General features: G+C 39.0%; 3 protein-coding genes and 2 pseudogenes across 3 annotated transcripts; 1 reads left to right on the top strand and 4 right to left on the bottom strand.

Moving 5' to 3' along the window:
* Positions 1 to 194: 194 nt before the first annotated feature.
* Positions 195 to 1,368, bottom strand: LOC121956739 (annotated as a pseudogene).
* Positions 1,369 to 5,495: 4,127 nt separating this feature from the next.
* On the bottom strand, positions 5,496 to 8,301 carry LOC121956735 (zinc finger protein with KRAB and SCAN domains 8-like). Its single transcript, XM_042505108.1, has 2 exons — positions 8,034 to 8,301; positions 5,496 to 6,967 (listed from the first exon to the last, which is right to left on the bottom strand). The coding sequence occupies exons 1-2, from the start codon at positions 8,221 to 8,223 to the stop codon at positions 5,796 to 5,798; spliced, it is 1,362 nt and encodes a 453-aa protein (XP_042361042.1). The 5' UTR covers positions 8,224 to 8,301; the 3' UTR covers positions 5,496 to 5,795.
* A 597-nt stretch (positions 8,302 to 8,898) lies between these two features.
* LOC121956736 lies at positions 8,899 to 11,700 on the bottom strand (annotated as a pseudogene).
* Positions 11,701 to 13,309: 1,609 nt separating this feature from the next.
* On the bottom strand, positions 13,310 to 19,110 carry LOC121956734 (zinc finger protein 260-like). Its single transcript, XM_042505107.1, has 3 exons — positions 18,763 to 19,110; positions 16,681 to 17,427; positions 13,310 to 14,703 (listed from the first exon to the last, which is right to left on the bottom strand). The coding sequence occupies exons 1-3, from the start codon at positions 18,944 to 18,946 to the stop codon at positions 13,715 to 13,717; spliced, it is 1,920 nt and encodes a 639-aa protein (XP_042361041.1). The 5' UTR covers positions 18,947 to 19,110; the 3' UTR covers positions 13,310 to 13,714.
* A 2,230-nt stretch (positions 19,111 to 21,340) lies between these two features.
* LOC121956220 (methionine-R-sulfoxide reductase B1-A-like) lies at positions 21,341 to 24,519 on the top strand. Its single transcript, XM_042504349.1, has 4 exons — positions 21,341 to 21,462; positions 22,542 to 22,684; positions 22,898 to 23,012; positions 23,875 to 24,519. The coding sequence occupies exons 1-4, from the start codon at positions 21,408 to 21,410 to the stop codon at positions 23,892 to 23,894; spliced, it is 333 nt and encodes a 110-aa protein (XP_042360283.1). The 5' UTR covers positions 21,341 to 21,407; the 3' UTR covers positions 23,895 to 24,519.
* Positions 24,520 to 26,002: the final 1,483 nt, after the last annotated feature.

Below are 26,002 nucleotides of genomic sequence, written 5' to 3'. Positions count from 1 at the left end.
TATATATATATATATATAAATAATCCGTTATATATATTGGATTTTCAAAAAAAACAAACAACTCCTGAAATTCTTGTAATCAAAAAGTCCAAACTTTTAAAATTGAATTCACATAAAGACACATGTGAGTAGTGTTTGGTGCAAAATAAATAAAGAAAAAAGGGAAAAAGAAAAACTACATTTTAAAAGCAGTATTTCAGCATATTAAACTTTATTGTCCCCCTCCCCCCCAAGTTGAAACTTGGTTTCATCTTAAAAGGACGTTTCACAGAATGATATACAAAATAATGGTTTTACCCTGAACAGTTACCCATTTTTTCCAGCACGGAGCTCATATAAACAGAAACCTAAAGGGATTCGTGAACATATTTCCATTGTTTGTTTGGTATTCATTAAAAGTAAAAGACTTCTCCCAACTGCTCTTCAAAATTAATCTACCTTACCAGTATATATGATTTATAACGGAGCTCTGAGCTGGTCTGCCGAGTTCATTTCCCTGTTTCACTCAGCAGCTGCCTTTTCGTGAGTCTGCAGGTGCAGCTTTAGTTTCCGTGCAAACCTGAATTTTATACCACAAACATGGCAGCCATGCGGCCTCTCTCCTGTATGTGTGTTCTTATGTCTCTTCATCTGTCCCCTTTGGCGAAAACCTTTACCGCAAATATCACATGGGTACGGTTTTTTTCTCCTGAGTGGTACGTCTTGTGTGCTTGGAGATGACCGTTTGTGTGAAAATGTTTGTCACAGAGGCCACACTGAAACGGTTTCTCGCCTGAATGAATTCTTTTATGAATTTTAAGGTTCTGGCTCTGAGTGAATGCTTTACCACAAATATCACAGCAATACGGTTTCTCTCCTGTATGAACCCTACGATGAACGTTAAGGTTTCGCTTTTGACCGAATGTTTTTCCCAAGTATCGCAGCGGTACGGTCTCTCTCCTGTGTGTGTCCTGCTGTGAGTGTTGAGGTTCTGTTTTTGAATAAATGTTTTCCCACAGACGTCACAGCGATACGGTCTCTCGCCCGAGTGGATTTTGCCGTGTTCCATCAGGTGGTGTTTTTGGAGAAAGGTTTTCTCACAAAATTTACATTTAAAGTCTTTTGTCCCTTTGTGGATTTTTAAATGCGACTGTAGAGATCTGCGGTAGGCAAACGTCTTGCCACAGACGTCACACTTAACACTGGGCTCCTTTTCATTTACGGCAGAGGAATCTCCGTCGGGACCTTCCCGCTTCGTGCTGCTTTTTTGTTTTGGTTTTTTTCTTCTTCTTTGCCAGCTGTGGTTTGTTTTCCACCCACTCCTCATCGCTGCCGCTGCTCTCACTCGGAGCTGAAGAGCTGTCGGTAGAAACTGGCTGCATTTCAGCACGCACTTTGTGTCTCCAACTCATTTGTCACATCTTCAGGAGAGGGATAAATATATTCCTGTGTTTGGCCGTTATCCCCCAAAACTCCTCCTCCTCCTCTTCTTCTTTTATCGTGCACATGAGGTAATTCCCATTATTGCTGTCTGTATCTGCACTGGTTTCAAAGGGGTCCTCAGAAATACTTGCATACTTTTGTATTGATGGTTCGGTCAAAGTCTCCTGCAGCACTTCATCGCCGGTCAGTGTAGATTCTGTAGCTACAAAAGGAGATGGAAACAAAAATTTAATTAAAAAAATAAGAAGCTTATATATATACACAGTATATATACATTACAGGCACTATGAGGATTTCTAGACACTGCCTAAATGTTTTATTGATTGTATATTTTTTCATCAGATAATGAACAAACTAAGAACCAGGTGTAATATGGATATTAGTACACATATATTTTATGTGCGATTGTGTTTTTTTGACATGTATCTTCTTCACGTGATTGGTCACATGGTTGTTCACACATGTATTAAGAAGGCATCTTGCAGAGTAATTCCAGTCTGATGAAGACCGGTTTTGCTCAAAATGTCACTTTGTATGTTGTTATAGGATTGTATTCATAGATTTGGTAGCAGATCAACAAAAAAAAATGATTTGCAACCCTTTAAGAACATCATAAAAGCCTTAATTTTAAGCAAAAAATACCACTGCACAGCTTCTAAATGATGATGATGATTATTATTATTATTTAAATGATAAGCCCCCCTCTATTTGCCCCGCCCCTTTTTCATCTCAAAAATACCGAACAGTCCCTAACTTGTCTCAACCTTTCGCTTCACCGCCCCTAGTAACAATGACCAGTATCACCATGGTCAGTTGGCGGGCAACAGTCTGAGTTGCAATGGCGGCCCTGTGGAGGGGCCAACAGGGGCCTGTGCCCCTGAAACACTGAACCTACCCCCACGAACAACATTATACAATGGTGACACTGATAAAAAAATAAATAAATATGTGTCATTTATAATTATAATATGTATCATTTATAAATAAATATTTTTTAAAAATGCGATATCGCGCCGACGAGAAAGGCGGAACCAATGCGTGTGTGATTTGTTTCCAGTCGGATCCTTTAGAGCGCTGCCCCGCCACTGGCTGGCGCGCGGATGACTCGAAAAATACCAACTATCATACTTGCTGCTGAAGCTAATGAGTATGTTTTATTTGGGGTTTTTTTTTTACGTTTTGCAATATTGTAGAAAATTGTAACTAACACATTCCAGCAAAGTGTACCTGTAGCAGGAATACTTATACTGCAATACTTTACATGACTGTAGCATTATTTAAACTACAGATCTGTGTGCGTGGACGCTCGTCTTTGTCTCTTTTGCTCGGGCTGAATGTGTCCACCCCCAGTAAAATTGGGCGCGAACCGCCACTGCTGAGTTTTCTGCAGAGTCTGGATACCAAATTATATTCTTTAAAATAGTCTGCACTTCAAAAACTTCTCACAAAAGATCATAAGAGTAAAGCAGCCTGGATCCAAACCTGTTATCTGGTGCTCAGAGTCCAGGTTTTCACGCGGACTGTGGGGCTCCCATGTCGGTCTGTGAGCGTCGGCTTCTTCCAAAACTAACGTGATGGTTTTCTCCACCTCCGCGAAGATCTCCTCCGCCGCCGCGAGCAGCCGCTGATGGACAAACGACCGCAGATTGATCATCGCGGTGTCCTCGGTGCGCAGATGTGGTGTCAGAGGCGGCTGTGTGGGAGATGATGAACTCAAATGGTCAATGTGGCGGTCGATCGGAAGTGAAATAGTGGTCTCGCGACTTCTTCTTCTTCTTCTTCTTCTTCCTCCTCTTTTACATTTCCGGCACATTGCTGCCATCCACAGGTCAGACTTGTGGTATCACCCTAAATGTCTTTCAGCTTCACAGTAATCCAGTGGAGGATACAGAGTCCAGGACTGCTTCCACATATTGATGGCGAGATGAAGTGTCATGAAGCATTGAAGCTTTCAATCCAATTGGTTCACTCATGAAGACGCCTGGTGCTTCCAGCCCAGCACGGCTCTAAATCTCTAGCCAGACTCTTCTCTTCTGTTGTTCCCAAATGGTGGAACAAACTTCCAAACTCTGTGCGTTCTGCTGAGTCCCTTTCTACTTTTAAGAGACAATTGAAAACTCAATTGTTCCGAGAACACCTAGGCACTTAACCCGACTCTTCTCCTCTTTGCCCTTTGGGGTAGATTAAGTGAGATGGTCTAAAACCCAGCACCTAATGATTATCTAGCACTGACAAAGTTGTGTGATGTTGTATGTTGATTGTCATCGCAAGTAGTGATACTGAGATTGTTGAATCTCAGATGCTGAGATCGCTACTGGTTATTACTTTGGTTTCCAAAAAAAAAAGGGGGGGGGGGGGGGGGGGGGGGGGGGGCTGTGCGGCACTTCTTCTTCTGCCACTAGACACTAGACGGCAATACCTGTGACCAATCACACCTGAAGCACTTTTTGCACTTACTAAGGGTTTTTTCCTTAAGTCTAAATTCTTGCTTGTGTTGTACGTCACTTTGGATAAAAGCGTCTGCTAAATGAAATTGTAGAATTGTAGCTTCACGGTAATTCCTGTGCTCTACTGTGCCATCAAGTGGACTATAAATGTAAAACAGGCAGAGTGATTATAATGACACCATGGCTTTGGTGCGTGAAGCTATGAATTTAGTTGTGCTTAAATAATAATGCCAATAAACCAATAATATACTCATTAATAAGCTCAAATAGATTGCAAACAAATGAACAATAAAGTCCGAAGTCAACAAAATGTGAGGGGGCTGCGGAGGTCCGTTGCGTTTCGTTGCCCCTTATATTTCGAATCGCATGCCAAACCTGCGAACCTTTCCCTGTAAAGCGCTTTTCTAGTCTTATTGACCACTCAAAGCACTTTAACACTATGTGTCACATTCACACATTCACACACTGGTGGCCGTGGCCACCGTACAAGGCCACCTGCTATGGTGCTCACACTCCAATGATGCAGCATCGGGAGCAATTTGGGGTTCAGTATCTTGCCCGAAGGAGCTGGGGATCGAAACTCTGACCTTCCGAATAGAGGACGACCCACTCTACCTCTGAGCCACAGCCACCCCGAAGTACAAAACACAGTTACAGAATACACAGATAAAACACAAACAAATAAAAGAAAAAGTATTGAATTTACAAGCAGATTATGAAAAACAAGTGCATGTAGTGGAGTCCGCCTCAAGTATTCTCGGTTTGAAATTAACCCTATTAGTTTCCAGTCATCCTGCGACATATCCCATGCTTAAGGTGCAGAGCCGACAAAAGCCTTTTTACCCAGTTCAGTACGGGCATGTGGAACAGAAAGCAACACGTGGTCTTGAGATTGGAAGGAGTAAGGACCAGCAACTCTCTGTGCAATTAAGGAACAAATGTAGGAAGGCAGTAGACCAAGTCATGCCTTATGTATAAAAGTATACCAATGACTGAGTCTTCGGGTGGCCAGAGCAGCCCATCCAACCCGAGACTATAACTCGCAGTGGTGTGTCAATGGTTTACAATTAGTGATGAACCTCAGAGAAGCATGATAGACCACGTCAAACATATGCAGACATTTAGCAGAAGCACTCAAGTATAAAAGATCTCCATAATCCAACACTGGTAAAAAGGTAGCAGCAACAAGTGACCTGGATCTTGGAGGGATTTAACAACATCTAACCTTTTTGAATTGGTTTTAGCCGCTGTTCCAAAACACAAACATCGATAATCCAGTCTTGATCTTATCATTGCTCTGTACATCTTTAATTAAGAGGGGGGGGGAATCCTTATTTCTGCTTTCAATAATTCCCTCTGTTTGGCATCAGAGCGGCTGTAACAAACCACGTTTTCCTCTCAGGTATCATTAAAGTATTTCTGATTCTGATATTAAAAAAAAAAGGTATTTTACAATATTTAACATCTTCCATGAGTAGTAGTTGTAGTTGTTAAATACAAAGAAAATTATCTGTTTTCTCTACTTAAATTCAGCATTTTTATTCTAAAAAAGGCAGTTCTTCCCTCACCCTAACCCTAACACATATGAGTAGTGTTTGGTGTAAAAGACAGATTTTGAAAGCAGTATTTCAGGATATTAAACTTTATTGTCCCCCCTTGTGGAAACTTGGTTTCATACTAAGAAGACGTTACACAGAATGATATACAAAATAATGGTTTTACCTTGAACAGTTACCCATTTTTTCCAGCACGGAGCTCATATAAACAGAAACCTAAAGGGCTTCATGAACATATTTCCATTGTTTGTTTGTTTTTTATAACAAGTAAAGGACTTCTCCCAACTGCTCTTCAAAATTAATCTACCTTACCAGTATATATGATTTATAACGGAGGTCTGAGCTGGTCTGCCGAGTTCATTTCCCTGTTTCACTCAGCAGCTGCCTTTTCGTGAGTCTGCAGGTGCACCTTCAAATTCGGTGCAAACCTGTATCTCATACCACAAACATGGCAGCCGTATGGCCTCTCTCCTGTATGTGTGGTCCGATGTCTCGTCATCTGTCCGCTTTGGCGAAAACGTTTACCACAAATATCACATGGGTACGGTTTTTCTCCTGAGTGGTATCTCATGTGTGTTTTGAGGTGACTGCTTGTGTTAAAAAGTTTGCCACAGAGGCCACACTGATACGGTTTCTCGCCTGAATGACTTCTTTTATGAATTGTAAGGTTCTGGCTCTGACTGAATGCTTTACCACAAATATCACAGTGATACGGTTTTTCCCCAGAATGAGTCCGCACATGCACGATCAGGTGCTCCCGTCTGTAAAATGTCTTGCCGCATTCTTGACACATAAACTCTTTAATGCCTGTGTGTATTCTTTCATGCAGTCGGAGACAACGGATATTGGCAAAAGTCTTGCCGCAAGCGTCACAAAAATATGTTTTGTTGTGGCAACCTCTCACATGAATTAGCAGCTCCTGGGTAGACTGGCATGTTTTCCCACAAACAGTGCAATCAAAATTGTTCTCGTGTGTTTTTATGTGCTTCATCAAAGAGCCGATGTACTGGAATCCCTTGCCGCAAAAATGGCAAAAACTGCGTTCTTTTTCGCTTTTAGCAGAACTTTTGTCATGAGGCAAATCTGCTCGGTCCCTCTCAGCAATGCTGCCACTTTGCAGTAAGTTTCCTTTCCTCTTCACAGTTTTGGTCTGTTCTCCTTTGCTTTTCGCCAACTCCTCATCGCTGTCGTTGTTGCCACTTTGAGCTGCAGAAAAGTCTGACGAGAGTGGCTGCATTTCGAATGAAACCTCCGGCTGATCTTGCTCGCTTTTCACAAAAAACATTTCCTGTGTTTGACTGTCAGTCCTAATTTCCTCCTGCTCCTCTTTTATCTGCGAAATCTTGAAGTTTGTCTGAACCAAACAGAAGTTCCAGTTCTTAGTGTCCACATCTGTGCTGGTTTGAGAGGGTCCCGGGTCCTCAACACTCAGACTAAAGTTGGACTCCTCTGGTGTTGAGGGTCCTGGGTTCTCCTGCAGCAGTGGAGTCTCACATGTATCTCCATGTTCCTCTGTGCTGCTGGTCAGTGAAGGATCTGCAGCTGCAAAAGACACAAGAACAAAAGTTACCCAACAGTCCGTGTTTACATTTTAAGGAAGTAATTTTCTAAAACAGGGATTCTCAACTTGCTTTGCTTGGGGGGGCCACTTTTGAAAAATGACAGGAAGCCAGGGGCCGGTCACACCAGCTCTATTCATGTTTCTAGGATTTTAGGACGCTTCAAGATTTTAAGACATTTTAGGAGGGTAGGGCATTTCTAGGAGTTTATAGCAACTCTAGTGTTTTTAGGAAATTTCAAGGCTTTTAGGATGTTTCTAAGATTTCAGGACTTGTGTAAGATTTTCAGACATTTCTATCATTCAGGACGTTTTTTAGGCTTATAGAATTTTTCTAGGTGTTTGGGACATTTCTAGGATTTTAAAACATTTATAAGATAAATATTAGGACCTCTTGGGGCATTTCTAGGATTTTAGGTCATATCTACGATTTTAGGGAAATTTTGAGTATTTTTGGCACATTTGTAGACTTTTAGGATATTTCTACAATTTTAGGACATGTCTAGGATATTAAGACATTTCTAGAATGTTAGGATGTTTTGTAGGATGTCAGGACATTTGTATGATTTCATGACATCTATAATTTTAGGACGCTTCTAGGATTTTAGGGACTTAGTTAGGATCTCTATTGGGGGATCCTTCAAAGGCACATTTATAAACAAACAAACAACAACAACAACAACAGCAGTGTGAATCTCAGTGAGGAGGGGGGCTTTTAGGGGCCAGATTTAGCCCGCGGGCCTCAAGTTGAGCATCACTGCTCTAAACGATACACACAACATGAAACTCTCATATTTGCACGGGTAGTTTCTGGAAATGCTGGAAACACTTCTCCGAAGCTGTTTTTATCTAAATATTTCTGAGCAGAGCTCCTACAGTAGTTGGTGAGTGGATTGTGCGCGTGCGCGGATGCGTTGACAAGCGGGCAGCAACATCTTTAGCTTTATAGCTACTTCTTCAACCACTGAACCACTCCCTACATACAGCGACTGGTCTGACAATGTGAGACCAAAACGCTATTACACAACACATTTAAACGGTGTCCCAAACCTGGTCTCTTTCGCTGGAGGTCTACCGTTAGCTGGTGCCGCAGACTTTCCTCCTCCTCTTTAGATCGACTAACTTCGGCTTCGTACAAAGCTAACGTGATGGTTTTCTCCACCTCTCCGAGGATCTCCTCTGCTGCCGTGTACAGCCGCTGATGAACAAACGACCTCAGCTGAAACATTTTGGTGTCCATGTCTCCGGTGAGACTGACGGGACAAGGACATCAACGATAGTAGCTAGACTGGAAGAGGATAAACTCAGCTAACGTAGCTCAAACCGTTAGCTTGCGATGCGCTAGCCGCCACAAAATGACTTCCGGTGAATCGTTCAAAATAAAAGCTTGAATTCCAAGTGGAGAGAAGAAAAATAAAAAAGATAAAAGCGCTACGCTGAAGGATGTGTATGAGGAAAACAAAACAAACAAAAAAAACATACACCTTAAAATAATTAGCCACTCAACTAAACAAAAACTATTTGTAAATACCAGTATTGTAATATGGTGGACACTGGCACTGCAAGCTTAATAATAAAAGTAAACAATTTGAATTGAATTCAGTATACTTTATTTTGAACATTTACAAAATAAACATTTTAAATAAAATGCTATTTATATCAGTCATGTCCAAAGAGCATCAATTGTGGAACTCAGACCAATTAGACAAGAATAGTAAAAGCAAACAGGATGCCCCTGACAAAAAAAAAATCAAAAGTAAGAGTAATGGGTCTGATTACTTCTTTAGATGAGACATTTCTTGTTTAGATTTTTGATAAATTTGCAAAGATTTCTAAGGCATGTTGACTCTGTCAACATGCCTTAGAAATCTGCTTTATGTTAGGGACTGACCTGGCAAACACGAGAAGTCACAGGTTTTCAAAAATCAGAGTTTATTTAACCAAAAATGAAATATCATTTTAAAAATTAGCAACACAGTTCTGAATGAATGAGATCAAGTGAACGGAACTTAACTCAGGCTGCGCTACTGACGTGATCTGAACACATTAAACTGACTTCACAAAGACAAAATCTGACCTCATACACTAAAAACAAAAGGGAACATAAATAATGTGATGACCGTTTTGACGACAGATGAAACACTATCAACAGAACTACAAATGTAAAACTATCTATTAATGTGTTTTCAGTCAGTAAGAAAAATGACAAGCTCAAACTAATATTCAGTAAATAATAAAGAAAATGGTTTTCATGAGCTTGCAGGTGCACCTTCAGACCACACATATGGCTTCGCTCCCACTGTACATCACTGCCCTGTGGCCAAAACATTTACCACAGATATCACAGGGTTTTTTTTTCTTGTATGATGTCTCATATGGACTTGGAGATGACTGCGACTGACAAATTTTTTGTCACACAGGTCACATTCATACGGTTTCTCCCCTGAGTGAGTTCTTTTATGAATTGTAAGGCTCTGGCTCTGACTGAATGCTTTTCCGCATAAATCACAGCGATACGGTTTCTCCCCAGAATGAGTCCTCAAATGCACAATCAGATGTCCTTTTTGGCAAAATGTCTTGCCACATTCTTCACACGCAAACTCTTTTATGCCCATGTGTATTCTCGCGTGCTGCCGGAGACAGTGGTTATTTGCAAAAGTTTTGCCACACAGGTTGCAAACACATGAACAGTTGTGACGAATTTTCACATGAGCTACCAGCTGCTTGGTAGACGGGCATGTTTTCCCACAAACGGTGCAATCAAATTTATTTTCGTGTGTTTTTATGTGCTTCATGAAAGAGCTGATGTACTGGAATTCTTTGCCACAAAAATGGCAAAAACTGCGCTCCATTTCGCTTTTAGCAGAACATTTTTTCCAAAGCGATGCCATTTGGTCTTTCTCACTAATGCTGTCACTTTGTCCTTGCAGTAAGTTTCCTTTTCTCTTTATTATTTTGTTCTGTTCTCCTTTGCTTTTCGCCATCTCCTCATCACTGTCCTTCCTTTTCATTGGTTTGTTCTTTTCTTTTCTGCTTTTTGTCAACCCATCGTGGTCGTTGTTCTCAATCCGAGCTGCAGAGCAGTCTGAAGAAACTGGTTGCATTTCATATGATACTTGTGCCTCTGGCGGATTTTGCTCGCTTTTCACAGAAACTATCTCTTGTGTTTGACTATTATCCCAAAGTTCCTCCTGTCCTCCTTTAATCTCTGACATCTTGAAGTGTGTCTGAACCATGTAGTCATTCCAGTCGCAGTCCACATCTGCACCAGTCTGAGAGGGTCCTGGGTTCTCCTGCAGCAGTGGAGCACCACATGCATCTCTGTGTTCCTCTTTGCTGCTGGTCAGTGGAGGATCTGCAGCTGCAAAAGAGACGAGCGACAGCAAATTCCCCTTTTCACAAGTTCGACCAAGTGTTAACAATCTCAAACTGTATATATTAAGACTCTGGTATAATCTAATCCAGAGTCAAGTGATTTTTTTATTATCTGGACCTGGACCACTATGGTCTAGTTGTAGAGTTCAGTGATTAATCAATTATTTTTCGGCTGGTAAATTAAACGCCAACTATAATGACAACAAATTAATCAGTTTGAGTATTTTTTTTAAAGAAAACTTAAGTCAAAATTCTTTGATTCCAGCCTCTGAAATATAAATATTTTATGGTTATGGAGTCAACAGATTATAGGCCTGGCTGATCATTGGGGCTGATATTTTATTGATCATCTGCATTTTACCTTAATGATCACAGAAAAAAATAATTAATTAAAAAGTGCAAAGAAAGTGTCAGCATGGGAGGCACTTTTACTTTGTAAAACCTAAAAGGAGCTATTTTTATTTATTCATTTTTTATTTAAATTTTCACTTGACTTAATAAAATAATAAAAGTTGCTGTATTTGATGTTGAAAGTTTCCCTTTTGATTAAACATTTGTTCAAGGCATTTATACAAAGGTATGTGTGGGAGTTTGTTATTTTTCTAATTCTAAATTTTGACAGATAGATTTTCATTTTTATTGCAAATGCATATAGATTTCAAATATGGATTATCAGTCTCATTAACTACTATTATTCCTTATATATCACTCCCCTATGACATTAAACAGAATAGTTTTGAGTTGGAGACAAAAAAAGCCATTTGTGGACATCATATTGGGCTTTAGGAACTAATAATTTACATTTTCCAGCATTTTTTAATTAATCCTGACTTTCTGCAGCTTAGGGCATGGTAGATTTAAGATTTTTAAGACTGACAACTACGTTTATGATAAATTTTCTCATAACCGATATTTAGGAGGGCAGCTAACTTCATCTTTAGCCATGGAGCTATAAAGCTGGTATACGCCTTGTACTCCTCGTCTAGTACACGACTAGCTAAACATATGGATATAGATTTTAGCGTGAGAACACAACGCTCATAAACAACACACTTAACCAAAGTTAAGTCCCAAAGTCCCGACCTGATTTCCTCCGCTGGAGGTTTAGCGTTAGTCGGCGTGTCGGACCTCCAGCGTCCCCTTCACATCGACTAACTTCGGCGTCGTTCAGCGCTAACGTGATGGTTTTCTCCACCTCTCCGAGGATCTCCTCTGCTGCCGTGTACAGCCGCTGATGAACAAACGACCTCAGCTCAATCATCGTGTTGTCCATGTCTCCGGTGAGAATGACAGCTCAGAAATATCAACAATGTCAGCGGATAACAGGATGGCAGACCTGGCTAACCACCATAGCTCATCATTCGCTAGCAGCTACTGTTTGACTTCCGGTTTGAGTCCTTCAGAATAAAAGCGGGATGAAAGCGGTACAGGGAGTCCTCGGTGTTACTGCAGGGACCACCAAATTATTGTTTTATTTTTTTCTAATTCAAAAATCAAGTAGACACAAAAGTAATGGAATATATTGATTTCTGAATTAGCAAATGTATGCATCTTTTATTATTGTGTAAGTTAATTACTCATCTAAAGAAACTTTATTCAAAACCTTCATAAACTTAATATGCTGCAAAAATGATATGCAATAATTGGCAATTCTCGCCCTCTAATGAGGCCTCTGTTCCACTTTTCAGGAAACTGACTGGCATAAATATATTCATCACGTTTTTACAGTCTTCTTTACCATTATGGTTTAGCAGTTTCTTCATACACAATTTACAGATTCATTCATATAATACTAGACAGGCCACTCAGCCCATTTTATGAAATAAAATATGGCCACACATATGAATTCATAAAGTACATGTTATCATGAGCTCATCATCTTTTTAAAAAAAATGCTTTTGCTGATTTATGGGACTGTTTGTGTGAATTTATGTGAGTCTGATGGATGTGAATGTTTTTTATGTTGTTTGAGCCCGTAGCCTAAGGTAATTTCCTGTCATAGACATCAGTTTTTTGAATCTGGAAGAAATTTATTTAAAAAAAAATTAACAATAACTTTTAATTATTTTGAGATTTTACAATGCAATACTAGAAAGAAAAAACTGAGCATTTTTATGACTTTTGAAAGATTAATTTAAGTCAATGTAATACCAGTAGAGGCCTTATTTTTAGATAAATGAATTCAATGGCTTTTTTTGAGGATCCACAGGAACCCTGAATTAAATATACAGAATTTAAAACGGGTAAAAGTCCATGTGAGGGACTGAGCTGGCACACATGAGAAGTCATTGATGAGTTTTTTTTTAAGGCTTTATTAACCAAACCTGAAACACAATTTACAAAATTAGCAACAAGGTTCTAGGCCCATAGAGTGGTGAAGGGACGACGTATTTTTGTAGGCCAACCAGTAAGTTGGCATCGCACTGGTTCCCTCGTCAAAAACCTTATGGGATTTTTGAATGGGATTTGCGATTATCAGCAAAAATAAGCTCTCTGATGAACACAAGTTTCTGAGACTTAAACGTTTTCTTCAGCATGATAACATTCACACTTGAACACAATTTTTGTGTGTTTTGAAGCGTAAATGAAATCGCCAGAAGCAAAAAGCTGTTGTTAGGCTAATCACGAACTACATCGCGGTCACACGACTTAAACATTACAACTACAAACACTGTAAAAAACATTGTAAAAACACGTTAAAACACAATCGAAAAATACTGTAAAGGCAGACAGGTGGGTTTAATAAGTTTCCGTGTCCGTTGTGATGACGTCTAACGTCCCCGACAAACACTCTAGACCCATTTAGCTACTTGTTAGCAACCGCCTTTTTGAAGACAAGTAAAACCATAAAATTTAAAAATCGTGTAAAAGCAGACATATTATATGTTGCAGAACAAAACATCTAAATATATTTAGCCTGTGTTAACCACAGAACGTATTTAAGGCTTTTTGCCAAAAAAACCCATTTAAAAAGCCCATAAACTTTAAGACGAGGGAACCGGACGTGCTAAAAGGCTAACGGACTTTTGCGATTTAGGACTCGTTACTTCACCACTTTATAGAAGAGATCAACTGAATGTACACAACTAAACCCAGACTATGCTAATCTAACAAAAAAAACTGAACTGAACCACAAATGTGATTTGTAAGTGAGCTCTGAGATGGTCTGCCTGTTTAATCTAACTGTTTACGTGACTTTGCAGGTGCACCTTCAGACCAAAAGCAAACCTGTATCTCACAGCACAAACATGAAAACCATATGACCTCTCTCCTGTATGTATGCTTCTGTCTGGTCTTTTGTGGCCTTTGGCTAAAACATTTACCGCTAATATCCAATTCGAATGTTTTTTTTTATCCTAATGGTTTTTCATGTGTTTTCTGAGGTGACTGTTACTATAAAAGCGTTTGCTGCACACGTCACAATGATACGGTTTCTCACCTGAATGACTTCTTTTATGAATCGTAAGGTTATGGCTCTGACTGTATGCTTTTCCACATATATCACAGCAATACGGTTTTTCTCCTGAATGGGTCCTCCCGTGCACAATCAGGTGCTCTTTTCGGTAAAACGTCTTGCCACATTCTTCACACGCAAACTCTTTTTTGTCTATGTGTATCCTTTCATGCAGCCAGAGAAAATTGCGCTTGGTGTAAGTCTTTCCGCAAACATCGCAAAAGTGTGATTTTGGGTGGTGACTTTTCACGTGAGCTATCAGCTCCTCTGTACACTGGCATGTTTGCCCACAGATTGTGCAATCGTTTTTCTTCTCGTGTGTTTTTATGTGCTTCAACAAACAGCCGATGTACTGGAATCTTTTGCCGCAAAACTGGCAAAAACTGCGTTCCTTTTCACTTTCGGCAGAACTTTTGTCATTAAGCAACGCCATTTGGTCCGTCTCATCACCTACGCCGCCGCTTTGTGGTTCCTGTTCTGTTGTATGTTCTCCTTTGTTGTTAAACTCCTCATCACTGTCGTTCTCACTCTGAGCTGCAGAGCACTCTGAAGAAAGTGGCTGTAATTCATACGGTACTTGTGTTTCTGGCTGATCTTGTTCGCTATTTACAATTTCAGATGAAGGAAAATCCATCTCCTGTGTTTGACTGTTATCCCAAAGTTTCTCCTGCCCTCCTTTTATCTCCAACATTTTGAAGTCTGTTCCAACAAAACAGTCGTTCAAGTTCTTAGCGTCCACATCTGTGCTGGTTTGAGAGGGTCCCGGGTCCTCAGCGCTCAGACTAAAGTTGGACTCCTCTGGTGTTGAGGGTCCTGGGTTCTCCTGCAGCAGTGGAGTCTCACATGTATCTCCATGTTCCTCTGTGCTGCTGGTCAGTGAAGGATCTGCAGCTGCAAAAGACACAAGAGCAAAAGTTACCCAACAGTCTTGGCGTTTTTTTACTGATGCATTGCATTATAACCTGTAATTGTAATTTAAATGGATTTTTATTGGGATTTTTTTTTTTTTTAAAAATGGACCTACCAGAATCTTCAAAATAACTTTGTCGCTTAACTCACTGGAGAGCTCTCTGGTCTATATCAGAGGTATTCAACTAAAATTCAAAGAGGTTACTTAATCCCAGCAAAGGTTTTAACCTCATACCTAAAATCAATATCATTATAAATTGAACATTTTATCTTGGTTATGATTATTGAATGATCATTTTGCTTTTTTTGTGGTTTGTTTTTTGCCCCCATAGTTATTCCAGCAATATATAAAAATTAAAAGCTCCACCTTAAACAAACGTCAGGCAAATTTAAGCACATGCGCTGATAATGAGCCAACCTCTCCTGACTGCAGGACTCTGACTTGAACTTCTGTGAAACTTCTGAGTTATTTACTCAGGAAAACAACTTCTGAGTAGGTCTGCTTCTCCTATAGCTGCCAACAGCCTGCCAACATTCCCATTTAGAGAAAAGGTGTAAATAAGGCAATGTGCCTGTGGCTCCAGGCCCCCAAAATTTTACATCTGCCCCTGGTAATAATAATGAGAGCTCAGCACAAGCGGCTAGATGAGACATGGAGCGATGCGTCCTGGTGTTTCTAAATAATTCCATCAAAAGTCTGATTAAACCTGAAACTAACACAAAGTAGTCTGTAGAAGTCTAAAGAAGTACGTTTCCACTGCTGAATATTTGTCTGTTTCAGACACTTTGGTGCTGTGAGGAGAAGCTGCGCTCTGTTTGTCTGTCTCACTGCGCTGCTGTCGGACCATCAGCTGTTTGATCCGCGATCATGAAACGCTGTGGAAGCACAAACGACCTGGTTGTCAAACACTTAGCTGTATTCTAGAGTCAAAGTCATTCACGCCGTTACATGATTGTTCAACACTTCTGCTGTCGCAGTATTTTGCTGTAAGATTTTCCTCTGTGTCCTGAGAGCGCAAAACAGAGCCCGACAGAGCCCGACAGAGCATGAGACACACAGCAGATGCGTGGGAGTTGGAAGCCTGTCGGAGAAAGGATTTTAGGATTAGTTTTCTATTAATTGCCCAGCCCTACTCCGTAAAGATTATCATTCTCATTCTTATATTTTATTACAACTTGGCCACAGGTCTGGATAGGACGACGTTTTGGTCTGGATCCAGACCGCGGTCTGCCAGTTGGTGATGCCTGGTCTATATTGTGCCACATGCTTGGTGGAAAACCTTGCTTAGTGGTGCTGCAGACTCTGGGTCCTTTCAGAGCAGATGCATACAAACTAAGATCATGTGACACTTAGTTTGCACACAGGTGGACTTTATATAACAAATCATGAGACTTTTGAAGGTGACTGGTAGCTCCAGTTCTTATTTAGGGGCATCATGGCAAAGGGGGTGAATACACATGCACAAAACCGTTTTTTTATTATTTTATTTTTCAGAATTTTTAAAGACTTTTTTTTTCCATTTCACTGCACCAATTTTAACTATTCTGTGTAGGTCCATTACAAAAATCCCAATAAAAATCAATTCAAATTACAGGTTGTAATGCTCTCTCATGAGGAGTCTGAGGAAGTTATCTTATGCCACCCTGTTAACTGCCATCTAGTCTTTGATATTTTTTATTCTCCCAAGAAATTCTGGCTAAGACTACAGAAAACCGACAGTGTGGCATTCAATGGCGACTGCAAATACTTAATGGAGGAGGTAACACCAACAAAAGAATGAGGCACGAAAGAAAAGAACCGTAGGGCTTAAGAGATACAAAAGGCGATGGAATCTGCAAATCCATGGCTTCAAAGAGTGGGAAGGAGAAAACACAGCATGTCATCCACCTCCTTTGCCGAATTGTATCACATCTAATTTCAGAAACACGAGAAGTCGTGGACATAATTCACAGACTTGCCTTGGTGCATTTTTTCATGGTGCCGGAGAAATCCAAATTTGGAAAAAATTTTGCCACAAAAGTTACAAACACATGTTTTGTTGTGCCAGCTTTTCAAATGAGCTACCAGCTGCTTCATGGACTGGCATTTCAGTCTACAAATGCTGCAGTCGTGTTTGCTTTCATGTGTTTTTATGTGCTTCATCAAAGAGCCGATGTAATGAAATCTCCTGCCGCAAAAATCACACAAAGTGTACTCCTTTTCATTTTTGTAGCGAGGCAATGGTGCATGGTCTTTCTTAATATTATTCCAACGTTTTCCTCTGAGTGTCTTTCCTTTCTTTCTCCTTGGTTTGGTCTTGTCTTCTTTGCTCTTAACCAGCTCATGATCGCCAATGTTCCCGCTCTGAGCTGCAGAGCAGTCTGAAGAAACTGGTTGCATTTCATATGGCACTTGTGTCTCTGGCTGATCTTGCTCGCTTTTTACAATTTCAGGTGAAGGAAAATCCACATCCTGTGTTTGAACGTCATCCCTGGGTTCCTCCACCTCTTTCTTTATCTCCGAAATCTTGAAGTCCGTTTCAACCAAGCAGTCATTCCAGTTATTATTCTCCTGATCCGTGCTGGTTTGAGAGGGTCCCGGGTCCTCAGCACTCAGACTTAAGGTGGACTCTTCTGGTGTTGAGGGTCCTGGGTTCTCCTGCAGCAGTGCAGCATCACATTTTTCTCCATGGTCCTCTGTGCTGCCGGTCAATGAAGGATCTGCAGCTGCAAAAGACACAAGAGCAAAGTTTACTCAAACGCTTGGAGTGTTTTAATTTCAAGGATGTCATTTTCCAAAAAAATATACATAAAAAAGTCATACTACTCTGAAGCTGGTTGGTATTCAAATATTTCCACTACTGCTGTAGCAGAACTCAAACAGTACTCTGTCTCTGTTCACAACTACATATTAACACAGCAGGATCAGGATGTACTGCATACTGTGTACTAAATCATCGATTAAACATGCTATATATAACGTTTTAGATGCATTTAACTTTTTTTCGATTATAATCAAGCATTTGCTCAACCACACAGAAAAGTTCTACCTTTATACACTCGTAATGATAATATGAACTGTGTAATAACGTATACTGTGATACCATTAAACTTTTATATTTTTTTAGTATGGTAAAGGTAAGTTAAAAATCTCATTGTTGCAGCCCTAATGCGAGAGGTGCAATATTGTACAAATTAGTATACAGGGCAGCTTAAGGCAAGGTAGATTTAAGACTTTTTTAAAGCCACGTTTAAGACTCATTTTCTAATATCCAAAATTGTAGGACAAATTTATTTTTGTCCAAATGTTTATTGTAACATAAAACGAGTTAGATTATCTATGTCAAATGTCCAAAACCAGTACTTTTTTAGAATGTAATACATGGAAGACAATCAACATATTATACTATTATTAAAATTATCTTTTTGTTTTACCAACACGAGTAGGAGATATATGGCATTTCTGTTTAGTTATCTGGGCAATTTTGTGTTTCTCACTCTGCATGTGAGATTCCACTACTTGAATTCCCATCATGACAAGTTTAAGAAAAGGAATTTCTTATATTTTTGACAAAAAAATATATGCTACCAATTATATTTGAGATTCACAATGCAACGTCAGAAAAAAAAACTCAATACCTTTTAAGACTGTTTAAGGATCCGTCTGAATCCTTGTATAACTTGAATGTACCTATAATTTCAATTAAATACCATTCAAATTAACATATAAATGATTCAATTTTATCATTTACCATTAATGTACTATTTTCTCTTTTTTTTTTCACTTGGTTTTATTTTCTATATTTTATTTTTACCACTCAGAAACACAAGGATTCAATTATAATCAGTTCAACCTGCTCTTTGTTCGGCAAAGAGGTGGGAAAAACTAAACAGAGCCTGGGTGAGTAGATTTTATGCGCATGCGTGCACAAGTGTGGAGCACCATCCCTGGTTTAATGGATACGTATTCTACTGATACACTACTAGCTCATCTATAGAGATTGATCTGGCATTGCAAGCACAAAACGCCACCAAACAACATATTAAACCTATGTCCCAAACCTGGTCTCTCTCGATGGAGGTCTAGCTGGTGTCGCAGACTTTCCTCCTCCTCTTTAGATCGACTAACTTCGGCTTCGTGTGAAGCTAACGTGATGGCTTTCTCCACCTCTCCGAGGATCTCCTCTGCCGCTCTGTACAGCCGCTGATGAACAAACAACCTCAGCTGAAATATTGTGGTGTCCATGTCTACGGAGCGAGTTATGGCATAAAAATAGTAAAAAAAAAAAAAAAAAAAAAAGTAGCTGGATAATAATAAGCTAAACTCGCCAACTCAGCTCGAGGGTTTAGGTTTTGATGCGTTAACCGGTGTCGCTGCCCGGCGTCGGTACAAAAAGGTGATCGTCTGCAGGAAACTGATTGCCGTCCGCGGGAGCGCGCGCAGCTTGTTAAAGCTGTATCGCCCAGTATTCACGTCTTCAGTTACTCCCACACATGCTCCCACATGGATCAAACAGTCACAGCATGTACATGTCTGTGACTGTTTGATCTGTACATGCACATAAGTTTATGTCCGTGGTAAGAGCATAGGTAGAGTATGTTTCTTGAAACCTAATTTCCACGTGTTCGCGATTTATAGTTTGATCAGGCATGGCTTTTATGCGATTATAGACAATAATGTTGTTCCCGTTGTTTGTACGTGTTTAATATGTCTAAAATCTTGTTAACATTTGGAAAGTAGTCTATCATACTTTAAAGGATAAGTAATGTAAAAATAAAGGTATTGTCTGCTATTATCTTTATGAGCCTGCATTATGTTATTTGCTCTGTGACTGAGATTATAGCAATTCCAGTCCTTTTTACCTCCTTTTACCTGTTGAAATACCTTTGAAGAGCCATTACAACACATAAACATCTGCCAAAAAGTGATTGCAGCTCCTATCTTGTCACTGAAAGGCTGTTTCTGCCTCAAAATGACTTGATTCCATTCATAGTGATTATTTTTGACAGATTATAGCTCACCTCTCAACGCAACAAATAAAATGCAATTTTCATCTTGCCAAAAAGTAATTGCAGCTGCTATTTTGTCACTGAAAGGTTGTTTCTGCCTCAGGATGACCAGATTTAATTCTTGGGGCTTGTATTTGACTAATTGTAATCACTCCAGTCATTGTAAATATCTTTAAAGGGTCCAGTGCAATGCAATAAATGCAATTTTCAACATGCCAAAAAGTGATTGCAGCTGCTATCTTGCCACTGAAAGGTTGTTTCTGCCTCAAAATGACTTGATTTCATTCATAGTGATTATATTTGACAGATTATAGCTCACCCAGTCCCTTTTTACCTGTGTAAATACCTTTAAAAGACCAATGCAACAAATAAAATGCAATTTTCAACTTGCCAAAAAGTGATTGCAGCTATTCTTTAGGGGGTTTATTTGACTAATTGTAATCACTACAGTCATTTTGACCAGTGTAAATACCTTTAAAGGGCTAATGCAATGCATACAATGTAATTTTCAACATGCCAACAAGTGATTGCAGCTGTTATCTTGCTACTGAAAGTTTTTTTGCCTTGAAATAACTAGATATATTAAGTCATATAGATACCGTCGTTGTTTCTTAAGTAGCAATGATGTGTAGACGATGAAGGAACCGCCACTGAGACCGACTTGGTTGCATAAGAATTAATTTATTACAACAAAGTTCAGCATCCACCAGGCACCCTATTCTGCCTGGGAGATGATTCAGAATCAGAATCAGAATCAGAATCAGAAATACTTTATTCATCCCAAGGGAAATTCTGTTCGTAACAGTGCTCCACTCAACAACAACAAACAGGTAAGAAAAACAAGACAATGCACATAGTGCACATAATGACAGAATAAAACTATATACATATTGCAAAGAGCAGTGCGCAAGAAATAAATAAGACTGTACAATAAGTGTCAGGTTATTATGAAATAACCTGACACTGTGCAGTGAGTGTGGAAGGATGACAGTGAATTTACAGAGATGAGTTGTACAGTTTTATTGCCACTGGGAGAAAGGACCTTCTGTGACGCTCAGTTTTTGAGGTGGGTGGTCTGAGTCTGTTGGTCCGTGTGCTCCTGTGCTGGACCAGGAGCTGATGGAGGGGGTGGGTGTTGTTGTCCAATCGGGACCAATGTGAATCTCTGTCTTACAACTCATGCATGTCTCTTATATAGGTACAAGCATCTACACATTCATCAGTAAACACAAAAATAACCCCCAAGGGGCCACAGTCCATGTCATTTAAGCCTAGTATCAATATTCTACTCATCTGACTCCGAGACGTAATCATCCCTAGACCTCTGACCTCAAGATAAGACCCATACAAACAAAGCATAATACACCTCAATACATTTTTATTTTCATTTTTTGGAGCTACTTTTTAAGAAATGACCAATAAATCTACTATTAACCTAGTATCTTATCACCATCATCATCACCACCATTGTTATTATTATTGTAAATTAGCTGATTCATATTAATTACTGAATGATTACTGAATTTATTTAATTCAAAAATACACTTTTATAACATGTTAACTTCTATGGTATTATTTTGGAGGCGTAGTCTCAAACCGGATGTCCTGTTGTTACTCGCGGGCCGTTCTGGTCCGGTTAACTTTTAACTACGTAGAGACGAAAACCGGACACACCAGTCCAACCGGAGAGAGGAGGGATGTCGTTCTGCAGGTTCTTCGGTGGAGAGGTCTATAAAGACCACTTTAAACCAGGTACCTTCATGAGTTTAACTTTATTTGCTTTATTTAGAATGTGTCGAAAAGTTGTGCTGTTTCGAGAAGAGTTAACGATAACTAGCTAGCCTCTGTTGGCTAACTATTTATTGTTATGCTAAGTAATTTAGCAGCCGTGTGGGTCAAATGAAACTACTCACTGCTGTCCATGAAGGCTTTACCCACCAAAAACACAGTTTAAGAGGGTTTCTCACAGTTCACATGGTCACAGAAAACTATATTGATGTGCACGCTATTTATGAAAAACCCTGCACACATCTTGTAATCCCTTTTCAGGTTACACAACGTGTCGTTACAAAACTGGTTGTTGTGTAGCTACAATAAATGAGAACTTCCTCTGAATACATCCCTAAACAGTTATACTCATCACTTTATTATGTGCCACAAAAATATACAAAAAGTTAAATATGGATATTGCATACCTTTTTAAAATATAATTGATCAAATCATGATCGCAACTTTCATTTGTATCTATGTTAAATTAATGTTAAATCTCGTGCTGCTTTCAGACGCCTTTCACAAATATTTCTAAGTTTAAACATTGAGCAAAGTGGTGTGATTTCTTTAAAAAAAATTAAAAAGCAATAAACAAATTGGTTAAGAATGTTACACAAATTGCATCAGTAAATCAGTAAACTTAGATTATTAATATTATTATTATGAAATAGAAAAATAGCTACTTAAAACAAAGTTATCATCATCATAATGACATATTTAATTGTTACAAAATTATTATAATCTTTTAAGCACTTTTTCCAAATCTTGTTTGCCTTTAAAAAAGAAAAAAAACCAAACAAAAATATCTTTCGACATCTTTTTTATTTTCTTGTACTAATTTCTATCAATTTTTTGGGTCTTCTTTATTTGCTCATTGCCTTCCTTCCATGTTTTTGCAAGAAATTAAGCCAGTTTGCTCAGGTTGTAAAGGGTTAACGTTGGTTGGTTGGTGTTAACTTCATGGTAAGCCTGTGTTAGGTTCAGCCAAATAGAGTTTGTATTAAAATAGTTCTCTCCTCATGTTGCACGCCAACCGACATCCCCTATTCTTTACCCCTCAGGGATTTATGTGTGCTCCAAGTGTGATCACCAGCTTTTCACCAGCCGCTCCAAGTACGAACACTCGTCTCCCTGGCCGGCCTTCACAGAGACCATCCATGAGGACAGTGTGTCTAAACATCAAGAGAGACCTGGAGCATATAAGGTACAATCAAAGTAAAATAGATTATCTTAGTTCATCAGATGATGCTCAGGGTAAGCGTACTACGTTCATTTCCAGTCAACACATTTTCACACTTTTTTTAGCATTTTTTCTTTTTTAGTATAATACTGAAAGTTAGTAGCAGTTGTTTAATGTATCAACTGTTGACTGAAAATGCACACCATCCTGATTCAGATGTCTAATGTGTGGTTACAGGTGCGATGTGGGAAATGTGGAAATGGACTAGGTCACGAGTTTGTGAATGATGGGCCAGCCAAAGGTCTGTCTCGCTTCTGAATATTCAGCAGCTCACTGAAGTTCGTCCCTAAAGGTACGATGGCCAGGTTATATCATCATATAACACCAGATTGAAGCCGCTCTTTAAATTCTTTTTTGTAATGGATCACGCAAAATAATCAACTGGTGAAGTGTCGTGAAACAAAACTTGTTTTTAAAATAATAAACTTGAAACTGGTGTGTTCATTTGTGTTCACCCCCCTTTTGCTATGACACCACTAATTAAGACCAGGTGCTCCAATTTAGTTGCACCATGAAGACCCAAGGAGCAGTCAAAGTTTATTTATATAGCACCTTTCACAGACACCAGTCACAAAATGCAAAATAAAAAACAAAACAAAGACAAAGCTCAAAATAAAACCCCAAACAAGTCAGGTACAAAGTCCTGGCGAAGTACAGATCAGGGTTTTATTACACATGCTGGGACGTTCAAAGTTTCAGATATTCTTTAATAACCCAACACTAATCTGCACAGTTTCTCCAGAGCTTTGTCCCTGACCTGACCCCTGGAAAGCTTCTTGGTCTTTACGGTGCTGCAAACTCTCTGACCTCCTCTCAGATTGCACACAGATGGACTTGATTTAACTAATTGTGTGACTTCTGAAGGCAAATGTTAGCACCAAGTGTGATTTAGGGGCATCATAGCAAAGGGGGTGAATACATATGTACTCACTACTTCTCAGTCTTTATTATTATTATTTTATTTTATCTTAAAACTGTTTAATTTTTTCATATTACTTCATGAATTTTGACCTTTTTGTAGCAGTCCATTACAAGAAAATATCCATGCAGCACAAAAGGAAAAATGCCAAGGAGCTGAATTCTTTTGCAAGCCACTGCAGATGCACTGGCTTTAGTGTACAACCTGTGAAACGGTTCTCTCCCCTCCCCCGCAGATAAGGTCGATGGACAGTAAAGTGAGCTGTGAGAGGGAAGTGCTGCTGGATGTTTAGACGTTTCTCTGCGCTGCTGAAGGTGTGGACAGTGGATGACGTGTTCTGGGATAAAGCCCAATCTGGGAGCGCCAGAGCGCTGATGAACGGTGGCCACACTGGACAGCGAGAACAGAGGACTGAGCTCAATACCTTTTTATTTATCACTATCTCAGGATAGCGACGCTGATTGCACAGTGTCTCATCACTTTTACATTTATTTAAAATGACTGAGATGTTTTGTGGTTCTAAAAATTTTTCTTTTTTACTGGGATACGAATCATGTTAATTTACCTCCGCATTTCTGCCTGTGGCTCTTCTGTTTTCCACCAAACTGTGAGAGTAAAAAAAAAAACGAGCATACCAGTCTGTTAGAAAGAAATATCATACCAAACTACGAATCAAAAACTACAGAACATGAAGATTGCTCATTCCGTAGTTTTTTAATTTATTCATCGACAACAGCCTACCTGCTGCTTTTAATGCACTATGCACAAAACGAGTAATAATGCTATTTTCACTCTTGAGAAGCTTTATGTAAATGGGTCCCAATGACTGATATGACAAATGAAATACATCTATTTTAAAATAAAAAAGTCCTTAACATTAGCTGATGTTTTTATTCTTCATTTAACCGATTGATTTGATTTTACTTGAATATCAGAAAAAACTCTAAAGTTTGTACTGCGATCCAGGATGTCAGCAGTTCCACATGAATACAAAAATACAAAGAAGAAAGGGAGTAGAGCACGCTTGAGTTCACAGCCGAAACTATGCAAATAGGCTAATGTTTCAACAGCACTGTGTGTGTCTTCATCAGAATCAAAGAGGGCAAAGACAAACAGGCACAGTCATGTAGTCACTCTACACCAGGGGAGCAGTTCACGCTGGATAATCAGTTTGTCAGGATTTCAGATCTGTTAGCTAATCCACAAGTGGAAGTTGCTGTTGTCGATTCCACAATCTTAAACCTGTTCAGTTGAGCCTGTGGGACTCGAAACCTTTTTTGTCAAATACTACTGTAAATATATTTTTCTAATTGAGTAATTTTAGTTTACTGCTGGTAACATGTAACACAACAAAGTCAGTAATGACACAGTGACAGGTGAGTCACTTGTGGATTGAACTGTATTTCAAGTTTAGCGACATGATTACTATTTTTTTATTATTATTATATTATTATTATATATTATATTATTATTAAAATGTATAATTATATTTCAGTTTTAGAGTATGACTGTTCTCTTGAGATGAATGTAATATAATGCTCTTTCTAAAAAAATTATGTTTATTACTATATTATCTTTGACATGAAATGTTAGTTTTAAAGTTCCTGTGTGTAAGATTTAGGGGGATATAGGGGCAAAAATTAAATGTAATATAATATTTCTGTAGTGTTTAATCATCTGATGACAAAATCGTGTTTTCGTTACCCTTGAATTCACATCAACATAGGGAGCTGGGTCTTGTTTATACAGATCGCCATGTTGCACTGCCATCTCTCTGCATTTGCCCCAAAACGGACAAACCAAACACTGACTCTATACAGGGCCATTCATGTTTTGTGTCGGCCACCGTAGTCAGCAGCCCCTCTGCGACAAGAATGTGGTAAAACAGAATTTTATTTTATTTTATTATCATTATACTTTATTTATTTTATTTTTTTTATTTTATTTTATTTTATTATTTTTTTTTAAAAAGTTAACTGCTGTACTCACTGTTTTTACTGATTTAAATCACCAGGTCAGTTCAGTGGAGAGGAAGACACCTCTGGGGGTGTTTCGGTTCCTGATGAAAACCTCCTGAGCATCAGGAACATCGATAAGGTGGGCATATATTCAGTTATCAGAGAAAGATAAGGTCAGACTTAATAAAATAAAATGCAAAAGGAAGTGATCTGAGCGCCAAAAAGTATAAAATATTACAAATATAAATCAGATTAAAAATATATATATATAAATACTATATACACCTTTGGTGAGCACACATTAGCAGGTGCTGGGCAATCTGCTACCTGTCAAACAGTGTTGGAAAAACACTGTGACATGAAACTACTATATTTAGTATTTTTACTAGTTTTAATTATCTGCTC

This window comes from Plectropomus leopardus, chromosome 17, assembly GCF_008729295.1.
Source record: "Plectropomus leopardus isolate mb chromosome 17, YSFRI_Pleo_2.0, whole genome shotgun sequence".
In the NCBI taxonomy this organism is placed as follows: domain Eukaryota; kingdom Metazoa; phylum Chordata; class Actinopteri; order Perciformes; family Serranidae; genus Plectropomus; species Plectropomus leopardus.
This window is presented reverse-complemented; position numbering and strand designations above follow the sequence as displayed.

Bases quoted from the DNA above. Each gene is read 5' to 3' on its own strand.
- LOC121956735 (XM_042505108.1), bottom strand. From the start codon at position 8,223: ATGGACACCAAAATGTTTCAGCTGAGGTCGTTTGTTCATCAGCGGCTG. The intron at 6,968-8,033 runs GTTTGGGACACC...TGTCTTTTGCAG, and splicing joins CCTCCAGCGAAAGAGACCAG to CTGCAGATCCTTCACTGACC.
- LOC121956734 (XM_042505107.1), bottom strand. From the start codon at position 18,946: ATGGACACCACAATATTTCAGCTGAGGTTGTTTGTTCATCAGCGGCTG. The intron at 17,428-18,762 runs GTTTGGGACATA...TGTCTTTTGCAG, and splicing joins CCTCCATCGAGAGAGACCAG to CTGCAGATCCTTCATTGACC. The intron at 14,704-16,680 runs GCAAGTCTGTGA...TGTCTTTTGCAG, and splicing joins CCATGAAAAAATGCACCAAG to CTGCAGATCCTTCACTGACC.